This window comes from Trichosurus vulpecula, chromosome 7, assembly GCF_011100635.1.
Source record: "Trichosurus vulpecula isolate mTriVul1 chromosome 7, mTriVul1.pri, whole genome shotgun sequence".
In the NCBI taxonomy this organism is placed as follows: domain Eukaryota; kingdom Metazoa; phylum Chordata; class Mammalia; order Diprotodontia; family Phalangeridae; genus Trichosurus; species Trichosurus vulpecula.
Window position 1 is genome coordinate 69,115,875 of NC_050579.1, and position 17,204 is coordinate 69,133,078.

The window sequence follows — 17,204 nt, forward strand, 5'->3', positions numbered from 1 at the left end:
TCTACTTTTCCCATTTCCAGGAGCAATGGCTGTAGTAGTAACTGTTCATTCATTCACAGATAAAGGATTGTGGCCATATTGTTCATAACTTCTTTGCCATTTGTCAGATACAAATAAAGAAATGACAATTTAATCTTATTACAGTTTAACTCTTAAATGTTAAGTAGGAGACAAAATATTTGTAACATAAAATTTCAAAATTACGAGCTTTCTCAACTTCTCTATACTGTATCAGGCTTATCATATATCTGGGCAAAACAGGGAATTCCATATGATACTCTTCATTGTCCCATGTACTTTCTCATTCCCTTGTCTGAAGAAGTAGATTCATACATAAATACTGGAGGTTGGTAGTTTGGGACTAAAGATCAAAGCTTATTAGGAGAATGTTGCATTAGAGAAGAGAAGAATTTGCCTTTGTCCTTTCCCTATCTCTTCCCCTTTTCCTGTAGTACTGAAACTTCCTGTTTGCTATCTGAGTGCATTTTTTCTCCTAGACTATAAGATTAGTCACAAAGGGGAAAAAAACAACAACTTGATTTTTTTAGCCCCTTTGGGTTCAATTTTCATCTCTTTGCAGTTGATTCCCAGAACTATATATCCAGCACTAGTCTGTCTTCTGAGCTCTATTACACAGCTCCAGTGGGGTATCCAACAGGCAACTTAAACTCAACATATTTAAAATGGAACTCATTATTTTCATCACCAAACCCTTGCTTCTTCTGAACTTCATTATTGCTATCAAGTAAACCACCAAGTTACAATCACATCTTTCTGCTCAACTAAGCTGACAACTTAGGTACAACCTTCAGCTAACTCTTAGGCTCAGCATATATTCAATGAGTTGCCAAATCTTGGCATTTCTTGTATTTTTCATAATACCTTACACATAAGTACCCTTTTCTCAACTCACATAACCTCAACTCTAGTTCTAATCCTCATCACTTCTCAATTGTATTTTTATGATAGATTTTAAATTGGTTTCCCTGTCTTATTCCCACCATAATTCATCATCCACAGAAATGTCAAAATGATTTTCCTAAAACACGGCATTTAATCACGTTAACCTGCTAATCAATAAACTCTAGTACCTCTCTATTATCTGCAGGATCAAAAAAGGAGTCTTCTCTCTGGCATTTTATACTCTTCACAATCTGAACTCTTCTTACATTTTCAGGTTTCTTAAACTTTATTTCTCTAATACTCCATTACAATAATAAGCTTGTTTTAAACCTAAGAGAAATATAATCTCCCCTAAAGTCCATTCCTTTCTCTGCTGCTTTAGGGAATTTATTTTAGATGAACATTTATGAGTTTAATCACAATTGCTCTTAATCCCCAGGAAAGAAACTTCCTAACATTTAGATAGAAGCTGGGTTCTCTGATTAAATTTATTTTTTTTCTAGTTAACCCCTGGCTTCTGTGGTTATGCCACCATTAAGTTATTGGAAACATTTGGATAATAAAACACCCAAAGAGTAATATAGCACAGATGATGTCTATGAATAACCAGGCTCCAGGAGAATTCTGGGAAATAGTAGGCCACCTTCAGTCCTTGAAAATAGATTGATATACGGGTGATGCTAGCCTGATTCTTCTTCTCTAACATAGAATCATTGGTCCTACTCTGTATCTCTGTTCTTTGCAACTATTCTTAAATATATGATTTAACCAATAAAATATCTTGGCCATAATAGTGAATCCAGAATAGGATAGCACCAGTGGCACCAAGGGGCATTACATGATTGTCCTCTAAGACATCATCTTCTAAAGGAGAGGGACGTGTTATAAATATCTAAAATGTCCTTTTAATAATTTGTTTTGACTTTGTCATATAAGACATTATCTCAACTGTACTTCCATAAATGTCTTAGCCTAAGAAAATATCTTAGGGCAATAAGCTCACTCCTACCATTCCTTCTTCCTTTTTGTAGTTGGCTTAGACCTGTGGTTCTTGGCTTAGCTCTATATGGCCTCATTCTTTCCTTTCCATTTCCAGACTCTTACAAACTCTATCTAAACTTCCTAATTTTAATACAAATTCCTAATGGCCTGACCACAACTCTCAGGCAATAGTTTTGATTGATTTAAGGACCTGAATGGTCCCCTGGGTTCTGATTGATTGACTTGTCTTTACCTAATAAAGTTGTTTTTAAGCAGATGGGAAAATCAATAGATCCTTACCTTTACAATTCTCACATTTTATTTCCTATCTCTGTGCATTTGAATTGACTGTCCCTTCTGTCTGGAATACTCACCCTCTTTACCTCCACTTCTTAAGTGTCTTCTTTTAAGTCAGCTCAAATTCCACCTTTACCAGGAGGCTTTACCTGATCTCTCATCCACTTGAATCTTCCCCTCTATGGTTATTTTCCTCATGTTCTGTATGTATTTTTAATTACTTATTTATTTACTTGTGATCTCCCCCATGTGATTATAAGCTCCTTGAAGGCCAAGACTGTTTTGTGGGGATCTTTTCCTTTTTTTGTATTCTCACAACATTTAACACAGCTCCAAGCACATTATAAGCACTTAACAGATGCTAATTGATTAATTGATGTATTGATTAGTTGTCTATGCTTTTTTAATATTCTTATCCATAAAATGCAACTTTAATGTCATTTTAATCTTGTGTTGTTGTTGTCATTGTTTTAAGAAATGTCATTCTGTTACAGGGTCCACCTGGTCCCCCAGGCCCAAGAGGTCCTCAGGGTCCCAATGGTGCTGATGTAAGAAATATTTTATCTATTTCAATTTATTTTAATTCTGTAAATGTTTGGATTATTAAGAAAATGGTTTCTAATTCTTTTGGGGTAACAAGTATTTAATAACATACTCAAGATTCGTAAACTTGAAGGGAATAAAGTCCATGCATTTTATAGATGATAACACTAAGGTCCAAAAAGGAATTGCTGAAGGTGACCCAGCTGGTAGCATTTCAAATACAAATATATAAGATGACTAGTAAATGTGCGCACACACACACACACACACACACACACACGCATGCATACATATGCACATAGAGAGAGAGAGAGAGAGAGAGAGAGAGAGAGAGAGAGAGAGAGCGAGCGAGAGGGAGAGAGAGAGAGAGAGAGAATTATTTTTTAGCTTATAAGAACTAAAGTAATAAAATTAGGCCATATTGTATCAGACTGGTTTTGACCAATAGTTTAGAATAATAGTACTCCACTGTTGGCAACAAGGGACATTATGTGGTTGTCCCCTGGGACATCTGCCTCAAGAAGGGAGGAATATGTTATAAAGATGCCTAATATCCTCTTAATAATGTGTCTGGGTTTGGAATATATGACATTCCAACCCTTTTAAATTACGTTTAACTTATAAGACATATTAGAGCAGTGAGTAAAATTTCTATTTCCTCCTTTGAAAAACTATTTTCTTTTACTTATCCTAAAACTGTCTCCTTGAAACTTCAAGGTTTATCTCTCAGTACTTCTATTATTCTTGAATTTATGGAATAATGCCATGTTCAGCCTATCCAAATCCCCTATGAGTTAACAAACTTTGAAACTTTCAGCCTTCATGTTTTCATCATGAAGAATTCAAATCTGTTTAACTGTCCTCAATGGAAGCCCCTGCATTACCTTAGCAGTTGTCCTTCAGTGGACCTTCTTTAGCTCTTCAGGATTTCTTCAAATATAACATTTAAGAACCACATGCAACACTCCAAGTACTGATAAACTCAGACAACGCTTCAGAATTGTATTGACCTAAGCAACACGATCAAAACATTACTTATGATATTCTTCAGTGAAGTCATATAAAACTTAACCAGATAATGATGGCAAAGTGGCTAAACCATGACTTGAAATTAGAAAGACCTGGATCTAAATTGTATCCCTAATACTTGTTGTAAGTCAATGGGCAAGTCAATAAACTTCTATGAGTCTGTTTCCTAATTTATAAAATGCAAAACATAGAGTTGCTATCTAGCACTTAGCACAGTGCTTATTTATTGATTGATTGATAAGGTCTATGTAAATAGGAAAGGAAATAATATGTGTACAATACTTTGTAAATTTCAAAGTAATATAAATGAGTCATTTCCTAAAATTCTTAATTGGAAAATATGACATTAGATAAAACTAGTTTACTGAGGATAATTCTCATGGTGTCTTTGACAGAAGGCTGGACTTATAGCCAGAATTAGGTAGGTTTAAACATCTCTGAGACACTTTCTGGCTGTGTAACACTGGTCAAGTCACCAAATCTTTCTGGGCCTCAATTTCCCCATCTGTAAAGTAAATAGACTTCATGACTTCTAAGTTCCCTTCTAGCTCTAAATCTATATCAATGTCATAAATATTGTAAATGGCAAAGAGTCAAGGATGGTTGTTCATGACATATGGTCAATTCTCAACTTTCCTCTGGATGATGTTCCTACAGAACAGTGCAGAAGTCAAAAACGTGAATGTTGATACATTGAACTTATGGGAAATCGGGAGTTAGGTTCCTGGAACTTCTAAAAGCTATATTTCACTAGAGATTGCTGAAAATACACTTTTCTTCATACAGTTCTTTATAACAAAACATTAATTCTGATAATATGCACTTTTCTTAACTTAGTTACTATGGAATAACACATAAAATGCAATACACAAAATAAAATTGGTAACATTTAAAACATTTTGTTCTCACTAGTAATTCCCAAGAATTCTGTGACCATTTTGCACTAATCTCTCAATTAAAAAAATTCAGGCAATATTCACCTTGTATAACACATGAAATCTGTAGTGCCATAAATACTGTAGAGTAAGTAAGATTCTTAATACTAATTATTTTAACCTGAATCTTATCTTCCACCATGCCAGATGGCAATGTGAGGGCATTGTAATATATACTATACTACTGTAGGTTTCTTTATATTAGCTGCCTCTAAAAACTAAGGAAGAGCTTGATGGTACTTTAGTTATTACTTTTGAAAGATTCCCAAGACTGGGGAGGTCTGGATATCACATTAGAGCCTAAAGGACTTGCATTACACTTTGGGGGCATAATTGCAATACATGACTTGAGTTTTAAAGGCAAACAATGAGAATATGCAACAAAGGGAGAGTTTTTACCCTACACTGGTAGATGAAGCACATAGTAGGGTACGAGTTATTTCACAAACTTGTGTGCATTGTACCTCTCACTTTTTTTCTCTGCTGAGCATATCCATGAATGTGCATAGTTGCCAACATGAAAGTAAAAATGAGATTGTCAGTAACATCATATGAATACTTGAAGTCACAAAAGTTAAATGATGAATGTTGAGCATTGATTGAATATACAAGCAAAGTGACCTCAGACAGGGAGAGCTAATGTATTGTGTGCCTGAATCCTGCCCAGATTTCCACTTGTAAATCTTTTTAGCTGCTGATCACTAATTAATACAAATAACTGGATGCACATTTTGCAACCAAAATTTAACTTCCTCTTTCTATTTATGTATAATATCATTAATTTATATTTTCTATATTGCAGGGTCCACAAGGTCCCTCAGGATCAGTTGGCTCAGTTGGTGGTGTTGGTGAAAAGGTAAGGAAATTACTAAAATCAGAACTGAGACGATTGATTTTGAAGAGAATAGGAGATTTGAATGGGGGAAAAATGTATAGCTTTAAAAAAATTAACATGATGGAAACAATATCATGTTTGACACCTGTCAGACACAATGTAACATGTATTCATGTTTGTATTGTGTATATGTGTGTAATATGTATATATGTATATGTGTATATATACAATGTATATATACATATGTATTAAATGCATGCATATACAGCTGTATATGGCATATATCAAGATACCCAACAGAATACATAGTTCATAGGGAAATTGTAATATTGTAAAATTGTAAAATTATCACATTCTGAATATTTGGAATGCAAAGAATTAAATATTATTTGCCTTAAGGGTATGTAATTGTTACACGGAGAGCTTAAGCATTTTAAGCAATGACCATTGGTGAGAAAAACAAAAACCATTCCAAAAACACTTATCTAGAGTTCAAATTGTACAGCCAGAATTAGTATAATGTTCAATTAAAACACAGGAAGCAAGGGAATTATCATGAATACGAATCCTGATACCAAATAAATTTCATCACTGTGCCTCTTGGTTCAAATCTATCTTCTAAACGCACCAAAAAAAAACCCCAAATCCAACAACACCACACTTTCTGTTTTAGTGTTTTATCTAGTATTACTCTGGGTAAACTGTTGGGAAACTTGCTGTACATCTGAGGGTTTTATAGACAGACAGAATGACCAATGGGAGGACTTTGTATCTTAAGAAATAGGGTTTAATCTACTCAAATGGCCTCCAATACTTAAGATAAATTACTTGATATTTTACAGGTGGAATATATGGTACTGTATTCCAATGAGTGATGATTACATTGGAGTGCCAAGTAATAGTGTCGTTTACTGAGTTTTTAAAATAAGGCACAATACAATTTTGTATTTTTATCCTTAACTGCTCACACCACTGCCTATACCCGAAAAAACCCCATTCCTGTCAAACATCGAATTCCTTCCCATTCTTTACAGCATAACTCAAATACTGCCTCCTTTATGAAGTCTTCACTGATGGGGGGCGGGGAGGGGATCAGAGGATTAGAAAGTTTCAGACTTCCTTAGACTTTGTGTTATATCTCTCTAACACATTTTTCATGTGATATTGCATATTACAACGATCTATGTGAGTGTCTTGTGACCTTCCTATACTTAAATTCTTTGAAGAGAGGAGCTATGACTTAAACTTTTATCTTTGTAGTATCTGGCATTCTGCACACAATAGGCACTTAATAAATATTTATCATTTCATATCATTATATTGCAACTGGTCCTGCTTAAATGAGCCACCTTTTAAAAAAACCCTCATTAAAATTTGACTTCACCAGTTTTTCTGGGCAAACCTTATAAACTCCCCAGATCCTAACTCTTAAGGTGACATAAGGCCAGGGCCATTCACTTGTTGTTTAGGTACTAAGACTTAGTGCTTGCTTACTGTTAAAGTTTGTGACCTTGGCAGAACTGAAGTAATGTTTTTGCCTCTGTCAGTTCTGAGAGCATCTTATTGCCTGCAGCTGAAAGAACATACTTATTTTCTGTCTCCTAGAGACCTGTTGTTGGTATGATCCTCTCCAACTGAGAAGACCTCAATGTAATTGGACAAGTCAGCTGTTAGCTCTCTGCATTTTAACTTTTAACCCAGCATGTGGATATATTTCTTAGGAAATCAGACTTATTTTTTAAAACACCATACAATATTTCAATTAAACTGTCAAAGTTTCAAAATAGGTATAAATCATTCACATAATACAGGGTTTACATATTTTTTAAAAACTGAAAGAAAATTTGAATTGTAGTCTTTTTTCTCCTTTGTACAGATAGGTAATTTTTTCATAAGGCAGTGATCTTATAAATGTTTTCCCATTTCATAGGAAACACTTTTGACTAAATTTTAATAGTAATAATTTCTGTAGGAGCATTAGGCACTTTTGAAAGTGATAATGTCCATAAATGGATTTTCATGGAGAGGGTTTCAAAGCACACAAAGTCTTGGTGACACTCATCTTGTTTCTATGTATTTAATGCTGCTTTACTATTTCTTGAGTTGAAGGTTAAACTGAATGACCACTGCTCACTTAAGTAGCATTGATCTTGAAGGTATGTTTTATTAAATAAAGCTTTCTCCCAAGATGTGTCCACCACCTTTAGAAACGGGAAGGCGAAGCTTCCTACCCACCCCCACTCCCAGGAGAGTCCTTTTAAGCAGGAAGTCTCTTGTAATTAGCCATTATTCAATTAATACCATAATATGCTGGCATTGTTCAGTTTTAATTGTGGTTTTGGAAACCATCCAGTTATTTTGATGAATGATTCAAATAAGTCAGATGATGCAAGTAAATTGTTTTTCAAACTGAATATTTATTTTCTGTATCTACCTTTTTTTCAAATTAATAAAAACACTTCTATTTCTTCAAATTTCATATATGTATACACACACACATATATATACATACATATACATACATATATATACATATATGTATATATATATATATATATATATATATATATATATATATATATATATATATATATATATATATATATATATACAGTGCTAACACAGCCATGTTAACAGGATATTTTAGGTATTAGATTGCCTTATTTCATGTGGTATAGATAGCCAGCTTCAAAGGTCTGTCCTTTTAATCTTCTATATTTATCTTTAAATTCAATTATGTGCATTCACCAGGATCTCAGTGATTCTAAATGTTTTATGCTCTTTCTATGATGACAGACTTGACAACAAATATCCCAGAAGTGTTAAAAAAAAGACTCACTGAAATTAAAAATATCTTGGATAGTGTTTAAATGTGGACATCATTTTATTTTAGTTGCCTGGTAACTTTAAAACATTCCTTTTAATAATGGATTCTTGGGGCAGCTAGATGGCACAGTAAGTAGAGCACTGGCCCTGGAGTCAGGAGGACCTGAGTTCAAATGTGACCTCAGATGCTCGACACATGTACTAGCTGTGTGACCTTGGGCAAGTCACTTAACCCCAACTGCCCTGCCAAAAAGCAAAAAAAAAAAATAATAATAATAATGGATTCTACCACCATAGGGAAGCACAATAGCATGCAGAAATATGAGCAACGAAAGTCTTTGAAATAAGTATTTACAAATCACATGTACTTGGATATGATAAGAAACACTTGATATTGATCTCTCAGGAAAACTTTTTTTTAAAAGAACTTTTAAATCCTTTTGTCTTTATCCAAAAGACTACCAATAATATTTAGTATTTTTACATTTTATTGCCAGTATCCTTCAAAGGTGTCCATCAGCAATTCTGAACCCAAGTATATTTTAGATGTGATTTTTTTTTAAAACAAGTGTAAAAAATTGTTATAGGTTTATTTTTTTGTTTCTTTTAACAGGTGATTTACATTTATCCCTATAAAATTTCATGTTATTTTATTTTGGCTAATGATCTAGACTGTATTGATCTTCCAGATTCCTTACTCTCCCATTTAGCATAATAGTATTCTCTCCCAAACTTATATCATCTGCAAATCTGATGAGCATGCCATCTATACCTTTATCGAAAGCATTGATAATTAACATAAGGCCAAAGATAGATCCCTAGGGTAGTATGTGGGAGATCTCTTCAAAGACGATAGTAAATAGTCTTTACGTGAGTATGGCTATTCAAAGTTATCAATCCATCTGTAGCTCATAGTTCTTCATCTTTTATATATTCAAAAAAACAAACAAAAACTACAATCACAGTTCCTGGCACTTATTAAGTACTTAATACATTCTCATTGATTGATTAATGAGAAATGTTGAATAATAATAATAGTATAAATATATATGTATATGTATAGTATACATATATAAACATACATATATATGTACATATGTTATTTGAGGAAGCAGTTTTTCTAGTACATAATCCATAATCACAACTGTTTCTTTAATATATGCATATACACATTGTCATTAGACAAAGAGACTGGCTATATCACTTGGGTATTTTAGGGGGATTTATTATAGTCACCAAACAGAGAAAATCTGAGGTTTTCTTTGTTAATTTACTTTATATACTTAACCTTTAAATTCATTTATTTATCATTTGCTCATTAAAGATTAGTTCTTATAGCATCTTGGCTAATTTCCAGAAACCAACTAGTGGAAACTGAATATCTAAATTTAGAGTTTAGTTTCCCTCATTTTTGAATTCCAAAGTTTACACATTTCAAAGGGTTAAGATATGTGGGGGATGTCATTTTTAGTTGATCAAAGTTTTTGTAATTGAGAATAGCAAAAACAAAGTCAGATGTCATCAGTCAATATCAGTCAATTAATGGACATTTATTGAACACCTCTACGTGCCAGGCACTGTGCTAAGGGATTTCCTCACTTTTTTAGACAGATGACAGCAGCTCTCTACAGTTATTCTTCCATTTAAATAATTCCTCTGTAACTGTATCCATTAATGCTGACATTAAGGTTGTAAGAATCATTCTAGATTTACTCTTGCTCACATAAGCAAACTGCAAGCATTTAGTGCCCTTTCCAGATCATTTTACCTTTTCCCTAATGCTCTTATATTCATTAAAAAAAGTAAATTAGTTGCTCCTTTATGTTTTTGTCTTCAGTCTTACTGTTGAAGATGAAGTGTATGCCAGATGTTTAGAGTTTTGGGTAACTCCCTTTGCATCTTGCTCTTATATAGTAAAAAACTTCATCTAACAATAGTGTGCCAAATTTGAATCCACTGAGAATGTTTCTGTCAAGCAAAGTTCATGATTTGTGCATCTCTTACACTCCAACTATGTTCTATTACTCCTAAATTTATTCACCCAAGAAAACTAAATGGATCTTTTCTTTTGCCTATTTTCATCTGGCTTTATTTATAGGATAGAGAACTTGGTAGATATAAATTTCTAACCTTAAGATCTCCCTTCAGGAACCATGAATGATAATATAATTCACTGTTGATCAGAGAATTCTGAAAATCAGTTTTGTTTCCTTGGTGAATTCATCGATGCATTTTATCACCTTTAGCACAGTTGACAAAGCTATTAGACCAGTAAATAATTCAAAGGAAAAAAACAAATACGTCTTGATCAAGTTAGATTTTGCTTATATAAGTTTAATATTCTTTTGCATTTATTGTATATGTTTGCTCAAAATATCTGTTGGTCTTCAACTACCAATTGCTCCCATACCAACTGATACTCCATAATGTATTTCTATAATCTTTTTTATAAGATCGCTTAATAGCATTGGTGATGAAAGAGAAAGTTCTACAGATCGTAAATTTAAGTAACCCTTCCCTCTTTCATTCCTTACCTCCCCAGAAATATACATGGTATTCCAGCTTCATAGTTATTGCTATGGGTGAGCACAAAATAAAAAAGTGGAAAGCTAATAGAAAACACCCTATTTGTGTATGGTTCAGTGTCCAACCTCTTGACCTCTCTGGAACTTTTAACTTTGAGGTCACCCATGAAGCAACCTTCAAGGCTAGCACTGCCTAGGAAATAGCTCTTGTTCATCTAGAAGACTGGCCTCTGATTACACCACCTAGAAGACCAAAATGTTCTCTGCTCTCTGTAGGAGTTTGAGGTTTAGGAACGTTGTCCATGAACATCCCCCTCATCTCAGGACTCCTGGGCACACACATGTCTGCTTCTACTACGTGCTTCTATAAGAGAAGTAATTTATCATTGCCCCAGCTGCCACATCTTGAGTTAGGTAGATCGATTCTCAGGTCTCTGATGTAGATGAGTATATGTAAGTCATATACTCATAACCTACTGGTAGCTAGTGATTAAAAAAGAAATCCTTCATGTACACGTATCTTCCCCACCACCACCTCCATCAAATCACTAGAACACAGATAAACAGTTCTGATCTGTTGTGCTCTGTCTCCCATCTTCTAAGTTCAAATCTGACTCCAGGTAATTATCTATGTGATTCTAGGCAAGCCATTTAACTTCCCAGCCTCAGTTTCCTAAACTGTAAGATAGGGATAATCATAGCATCTACTTCACAGGGTTGTTGTGAGGATTGATCAAGTAAAATAATATTTATAAAGTTTTTATCACAGTGCTAGACACAGTTGTTAGTCATTTAAAATTTTTTTAATGAACAAAAATATTTTTAATCCTTCTCACACCTTCTCTCCCTTATTAAAATAGAAGAAAAGAAAAATAAAAACCCTTGTAACAAATATATATACATATATATGTATGTATAATCAAGCCAATTTCTTCATTGGTTTGTTTAAATAAATAAATACATGTATGTGTGTTTTATATACATATATATATAATATATACATATACACATATATACATACATTTAAATATACTTATACACGTACATCATTCTATACACTAAGTTCAGTTACTCTTTGCCAGGAGATGGGTAGCATGCTTTCTCATTGGTCCTCCAAAATTATGGTTGGTCATTGTGTTGATCAGAATTTACAAGTCTTTGCTTTTTTATGTTTTTGTTATCCTATAAGGTGTTTTACTGCTCATGCTCTTTTCAGTATGCATTATTTCATACAAGTCTGTCCATATTTCTCTGAAGTTATATTTCATCATTTCTTATTACATAGTAATATTCTATTACATTTAACTACTATAATTTGTTCTATCATTCCCTATTTGATGGACACACTATTAGTTTCCAGTCTTTTGTTACTTAAAAAAACTAGTCTAAATATTTTTGTTAATATAGGTCATTTTCCTTTTTCTTTGATCTCTTTGGTATATAGGCCTTACTTTTGGGGCATAGTTCCAAACTGCTTTACAGAATGGCTAGATTAATTCATAGTTCCAACAATAGTGAATTAATTTTCCCATTATTTTATTCCCAATTATTTACCCACAGCCTCTCCAACATTTGTAGTTTTCTCTTTTGGCCAATTGCACCAATCCAATAGATGTGTGGTAGAATCTTAAGAGTTGTTTTAATTTACATTTCTTTAATTACTATTTGAAGCATTTTAGGTGGGGTCATGGCTATTAATAATTTAAAATGTCTTCCTTTTAAAATGGCCTATTAATATCCTTTGATTATTTATCAAATGCAGAATGGCTCTTATTCTTATAAATTTGAAATAGCTTCATATATGTCTTGGAAATGAGACTTTTTTCAGAGAAAAAGCAAATTTCAAAGGAACTTGCTGCAAAGATTCCTCCCTCCCTTCCCCCCAATGCCCAGTTAATAGCTTCTCTCATATTTTTAGCTTTGTTGGTTTTGTTTTCAAAACCAATTGTATGTAATCAAAATGGTATATTTTCTCTTCTGTGATCTTTTCTATCCCTTATTTGGTCATGAATTCTTACCTTATCCACTAATCTGAAAAGTCATTTCTTTTTTGCTCCTCTAATTTGTTTATGATGTTGCCCTTAATGTCTAAGTCACGTATGCATTTGGAATTTATTTATACGGTTTCAGTCTTGTTAATTGAAAGACCAAAAGAACAATTTCTCTAAGGATGAATCCTTATGAATCTTAGCCAGTCAATCATTTCAGGGTCATCCTCTGTCCCTGAGACCTAATTAGGAATTGTTTATGCCTGTTAGACAAGATACACATGGCTACGACCACTTTCTCCACGGGCAGCTGCTTTCCTGACCTGGGATGGAGACAACCTTATAACCTCATCATATCAAAGAGTGAGCTCATCAAGCTGAACATATCCTCTTATAGTTGCATTAACTACCTTCCTGTGTTATTGGGAGAAAGGTCCTTTTAAAGCCTTAAATTCCTAAAATAAGTGTGCCTTATTCTTGTTATAGAAAGGCCTATCAGCACTGTGGGTGAAAACCTACATAATACTCTCCTGGAAATCTTCTCTTACCATATAACTGAGGGAGTATTCATGAAGATAATTTCTTCATATTTGGAAAGGATATTTTCTGGATGTAAGCCAAAAGAGCAAATTATCTCCCCTTGATTTTTGAAGAGATTCTGCTAAGGGAGCAGACATGATTTCTGGACAGACAGGAAGCTTTTTACAGTACTGCAGATAAGAATGCTAACTTCTGAAGCTTCACGGGAAGATTTTGACATGGGATTAGTGAGCCATGCCTCTGGAAAACATTTTCAAAGTGAAGAGACACAATATATATGTTTCTTCACTTCATAATGTCAGCAGAGCTCTCTCAATGCCAATGAGATGCTTCTGAGGGGAAAAATGGAGATTTTTATTGCACATTTAACTAGCTTGTCACTGTAAATGGTGAAATTATGTTAGGATATTTTTTTGAAGACAGGCATTTGCTCTGCCCATTAAACTTGCTAATTTTTTTTAAAAGATGAAAACCTATTTTGAGTACATTAAGAGAATTTGGTGTTTAAAGGAAACTTGTAGTGAATCACTTTGGAAAGTGGTGAATCTTTTGTAGCATAGCTGATTACCTTATAATTTATTCTTTTGTGGGGAAGAGAAGTGATATTTAGTGTTTTTTTAAGTGAGAATTTACCTCAAATTCATCTTCAGAGTATGAACATTTTCTCTAGTAAATTTTTTTTAAAAAGCATGAATTATGTTAACATATGAAAAGAGCATCAACAGTGACTGATTAACGCTGATAACATCAAGTAATGTACAAAATTCATAGGCTATAAACAGTTGTGTGCATGTGATCCTATATACAAATAGTGGCTTTCTTAAATATTCTTATCTTTATGTTTAGAGAATCAAAGTCATAAGGAAGTGTTTAAAACCTGGACCTGTTTATTCTACAAGGATAGAATTGGAGCATCATGACAGGTCTAGGGGAAACAAAAAAGATTAGCTGCTAGTTTTGAGCATTACCAAAAGATGGAGGTTCTCTGCCCTCTATTACTTATCTGATTTCATATCATTTCTTTTTACTTCAAGAATTAAAAACAAGAAATTCTAATTTTGTCATTTGGTTCCATAGGATAACCACCCTCATAGTGAAATAATCGAAAATATTCAAAGCTTAGCTCGTTGTGAATTACAGGACTAAGCAATTCTTATCTGTCTACCTGTGCTTCATTAAGTCAATTTATACTTTTAAAACAATCTCCAAACATGTCAAGAACTATTTTTAAAAGAAATAATTGCAGTGTCTCTTCAGTACCCTTTCCTGTAACAATTGCTTTCACATACACTAGTAATGAAATGCTCACGTACACTAGTAATGAAGTCTGCTGTCATCATATTTAGAAAGAGTGTGGTACAATGTTAAGAAGATATCTAGGTTCAGATGCTAACTCTGGCACTGTCTGTGTGATTTGGGGCCAGTCATTTTACTTGCCTGGTATACTAAGTTTTGAAAATTTTATTAGCAGTAGTGTATCTCTAAGAGATGATGAAATGTATAGCTTCTCACCTATCAAAATGATGTGGAACAGAGGATGGATTGTAGTGAGAAGAGACTTGAGGCAGGGAGGACAACTATTGCAACAGTCTGGGCATGAGTTGCCTACACAGGTGGTGTCAGAGTAAAGAAGGGAACATATAGGAGAAATATTAAGAAAGTAAAATCAATAGGCCTTGACAATAGATTGCACATAGAGAATGAGGAGTAAAGGATGATGCCTAGGTTATCAGCCTGGGTGACTGGGAGGATAGTCATAGAGACAGTCATAGAGAAGTTAAGAATTGGGGTAGGAAGCTAATGAGTTCCATTTTGGATGTGTTGAGTGTAAGATGTCTATACGGTGTCCAATTTGAGAAGTCTAATAGGCTTTTGGAAATATGAGTCTGGAGATTACGACAGAAGTTGGAGGTGGATAAATAAATCTGAGGATCATCAGCATGGGGATGATAAAATCAAATTCATGGGAGCTGTTGAGATCACCATATGAAATAGTATTGTGGGAGAAGAGATGGGACCCCCCCCCAGTTTTATGAGGTGTGACCTGGACAGCAATCCATAAAAGGAGACTAAGAAGGACTAGTTAAACAGGTAGAAGAAGGAGAAAAGAGGAGTGTCACAGAAGCCTAAGGTTTCCAAAGAGGGTGATTGACAATGAGGTAAAAAAAAATTGATGAGTATCAAAAAGAGGTCATCAGATTTGGCAGTTTAGAGAGATTAATTAAGAAACCAGACTGTAATATATGTCCTTTAAAAAAAGTGAGGTAAAAAGTAGTAGAGGCAGGGGCAGCTAGGTGGCTCAGTGAGTAGAGCACTGGTCCTGGAGTGAGGAGGACCTGAGTTCAAATCTGGCCTCAGACACTTGATGCATGTACTAGCTGTGTGACCTTGGGCAAGTCACTTAACCCCAACTGCCCTGCCAAAAAAGCAAAAAAAAAACAAAAAAACAAAAACAAAACAAAAAAAGTAGTAGAGGCATCAATTATAGATAGTCTTCTTGAGGAGTTTAGCCACAAAAGGGAGAAGAGATGGAACAATAGCTAGTGGGGATGGGAACATCAAGTGAGGGTGTTTTGAGGATGAGGGAAACATGAGAACATTTATAGGCAGTAGGGAAGCAGCCACTGGATAAGGAGATACTGAAATAAGAGAGCAAGCAATGCTAGTGAACCCTGCTCCTCCCTGCAAGAATTATTTTTGAGGACCACACTTACCTAGTTTAAGTGGGGCCTGCAAGCTTTTACAAAGGTCTAGGTGTACTATATCAGGCATAAAGTGATGCATGAGTGAAATTGGATAGACTTGCAAGAGATTTCTGTGAAATAATGGGGAAAAGTTTCAACATTTATAAGTGCAAAATGTTTATTTCCATAATGAAACTGTTATAGGCAGCTTTACAATGCTTCAATTATTTTGCTAATAAAATTTTCAAAATGAAGACATGAACAAACAGCTCATAGGATGTCCTAGAAAACATGCCTTACATGTAATTCCATTACTAGTTGACTGTCTGAATGATTTATGATATTTCAAATAATGCAAATACTGGGGTGTTCAGGCCTAATTGATCCTAAATAACTAAAAAGATTAATAATTAATCTTGAAAGAGAAAATGATAATTTTCAAGTAAGCAGTTTAATATCAATCCAGTATCACACTGTCCTCTTGTCAAAGTCCTTGCACATTATGTATTTCTAATTGTAAAAGTGAAAAACTGACAGTGTATACTCACTAAAGATATTCTACCTGCCCCTAATAACATCCTAAGAGAATGTTTTAGTGTGTCCCCTGTGCTTAGGGGCTGGCATGATGCAGAATAAATACTGTCTTGAGTTACTAAGACACACCTGTCCCTTTACTTTATTATAAAAATAGCCGCATTTGCAATCTGTGCTTAGTCCTTACTGGGAATAATTTAAAAAGTTTTATCATTGGTCAGCATATACACCAAGTAATTGAGAAAGCTGTCTTCTCAAAGTCTTCCAAAAATAACTATCTAATAGATGACAAAAATATACAAAATAACTCAGCATATTAATACTAAGTTGGATGGTTGGAGAATTCCTTTAAAAGATGGTATCCTTTGGAGATAATAATGCAATCCATATGAAAGGCACTAGGAATACAAAGACAAAATTTTAAAAATAGCCCCTGCCCTTGATGATCTTACAGTGTACTGGGCAGCCAAAGGAGTTGAAGGAGTTTTTAGCTTCCATGTTTTGCAGCTCAGAAAAATTTATTCTCAAAAGTTAGAAATGGAATAAAGGCACTGTGTAAGAATGAAAGATGTAGTTTTCACCTG

The 17,204-nt window shown here is 34.1% G+C and overlaps 1 protein-coding gene across 3 annotated transcripts in view; it reads left to right on the plus strand.

Annotated features, from left to right (window-relative positions):
- The window catches only part of COL11A1 (collagen type XI alpha 1 chain), a 280,750-nt gene that overhangs the window by 215,968 nt on the left and 47,578 nt on the right, over positions 1 to 17,204 (plus strand). For all 3 annotated transcript variants that reach the window (XM_036766931.1, XM_036766932.1, XM_036766933.1), the window contains 2 exons: positions 2,676 to 2,729; positions 5,491 to 5,544. In XM_036766931.1, the coding sequence (XP_036622826.1) occupies positions 2,676 to 2,729; positions 5,491 to 5,544 (108 nt within the window). The remainder of the gene's footprint in view (positions 1 to 2,675; positions 2,730 to 5,490; positions 5,545 to 17,204) is intronic.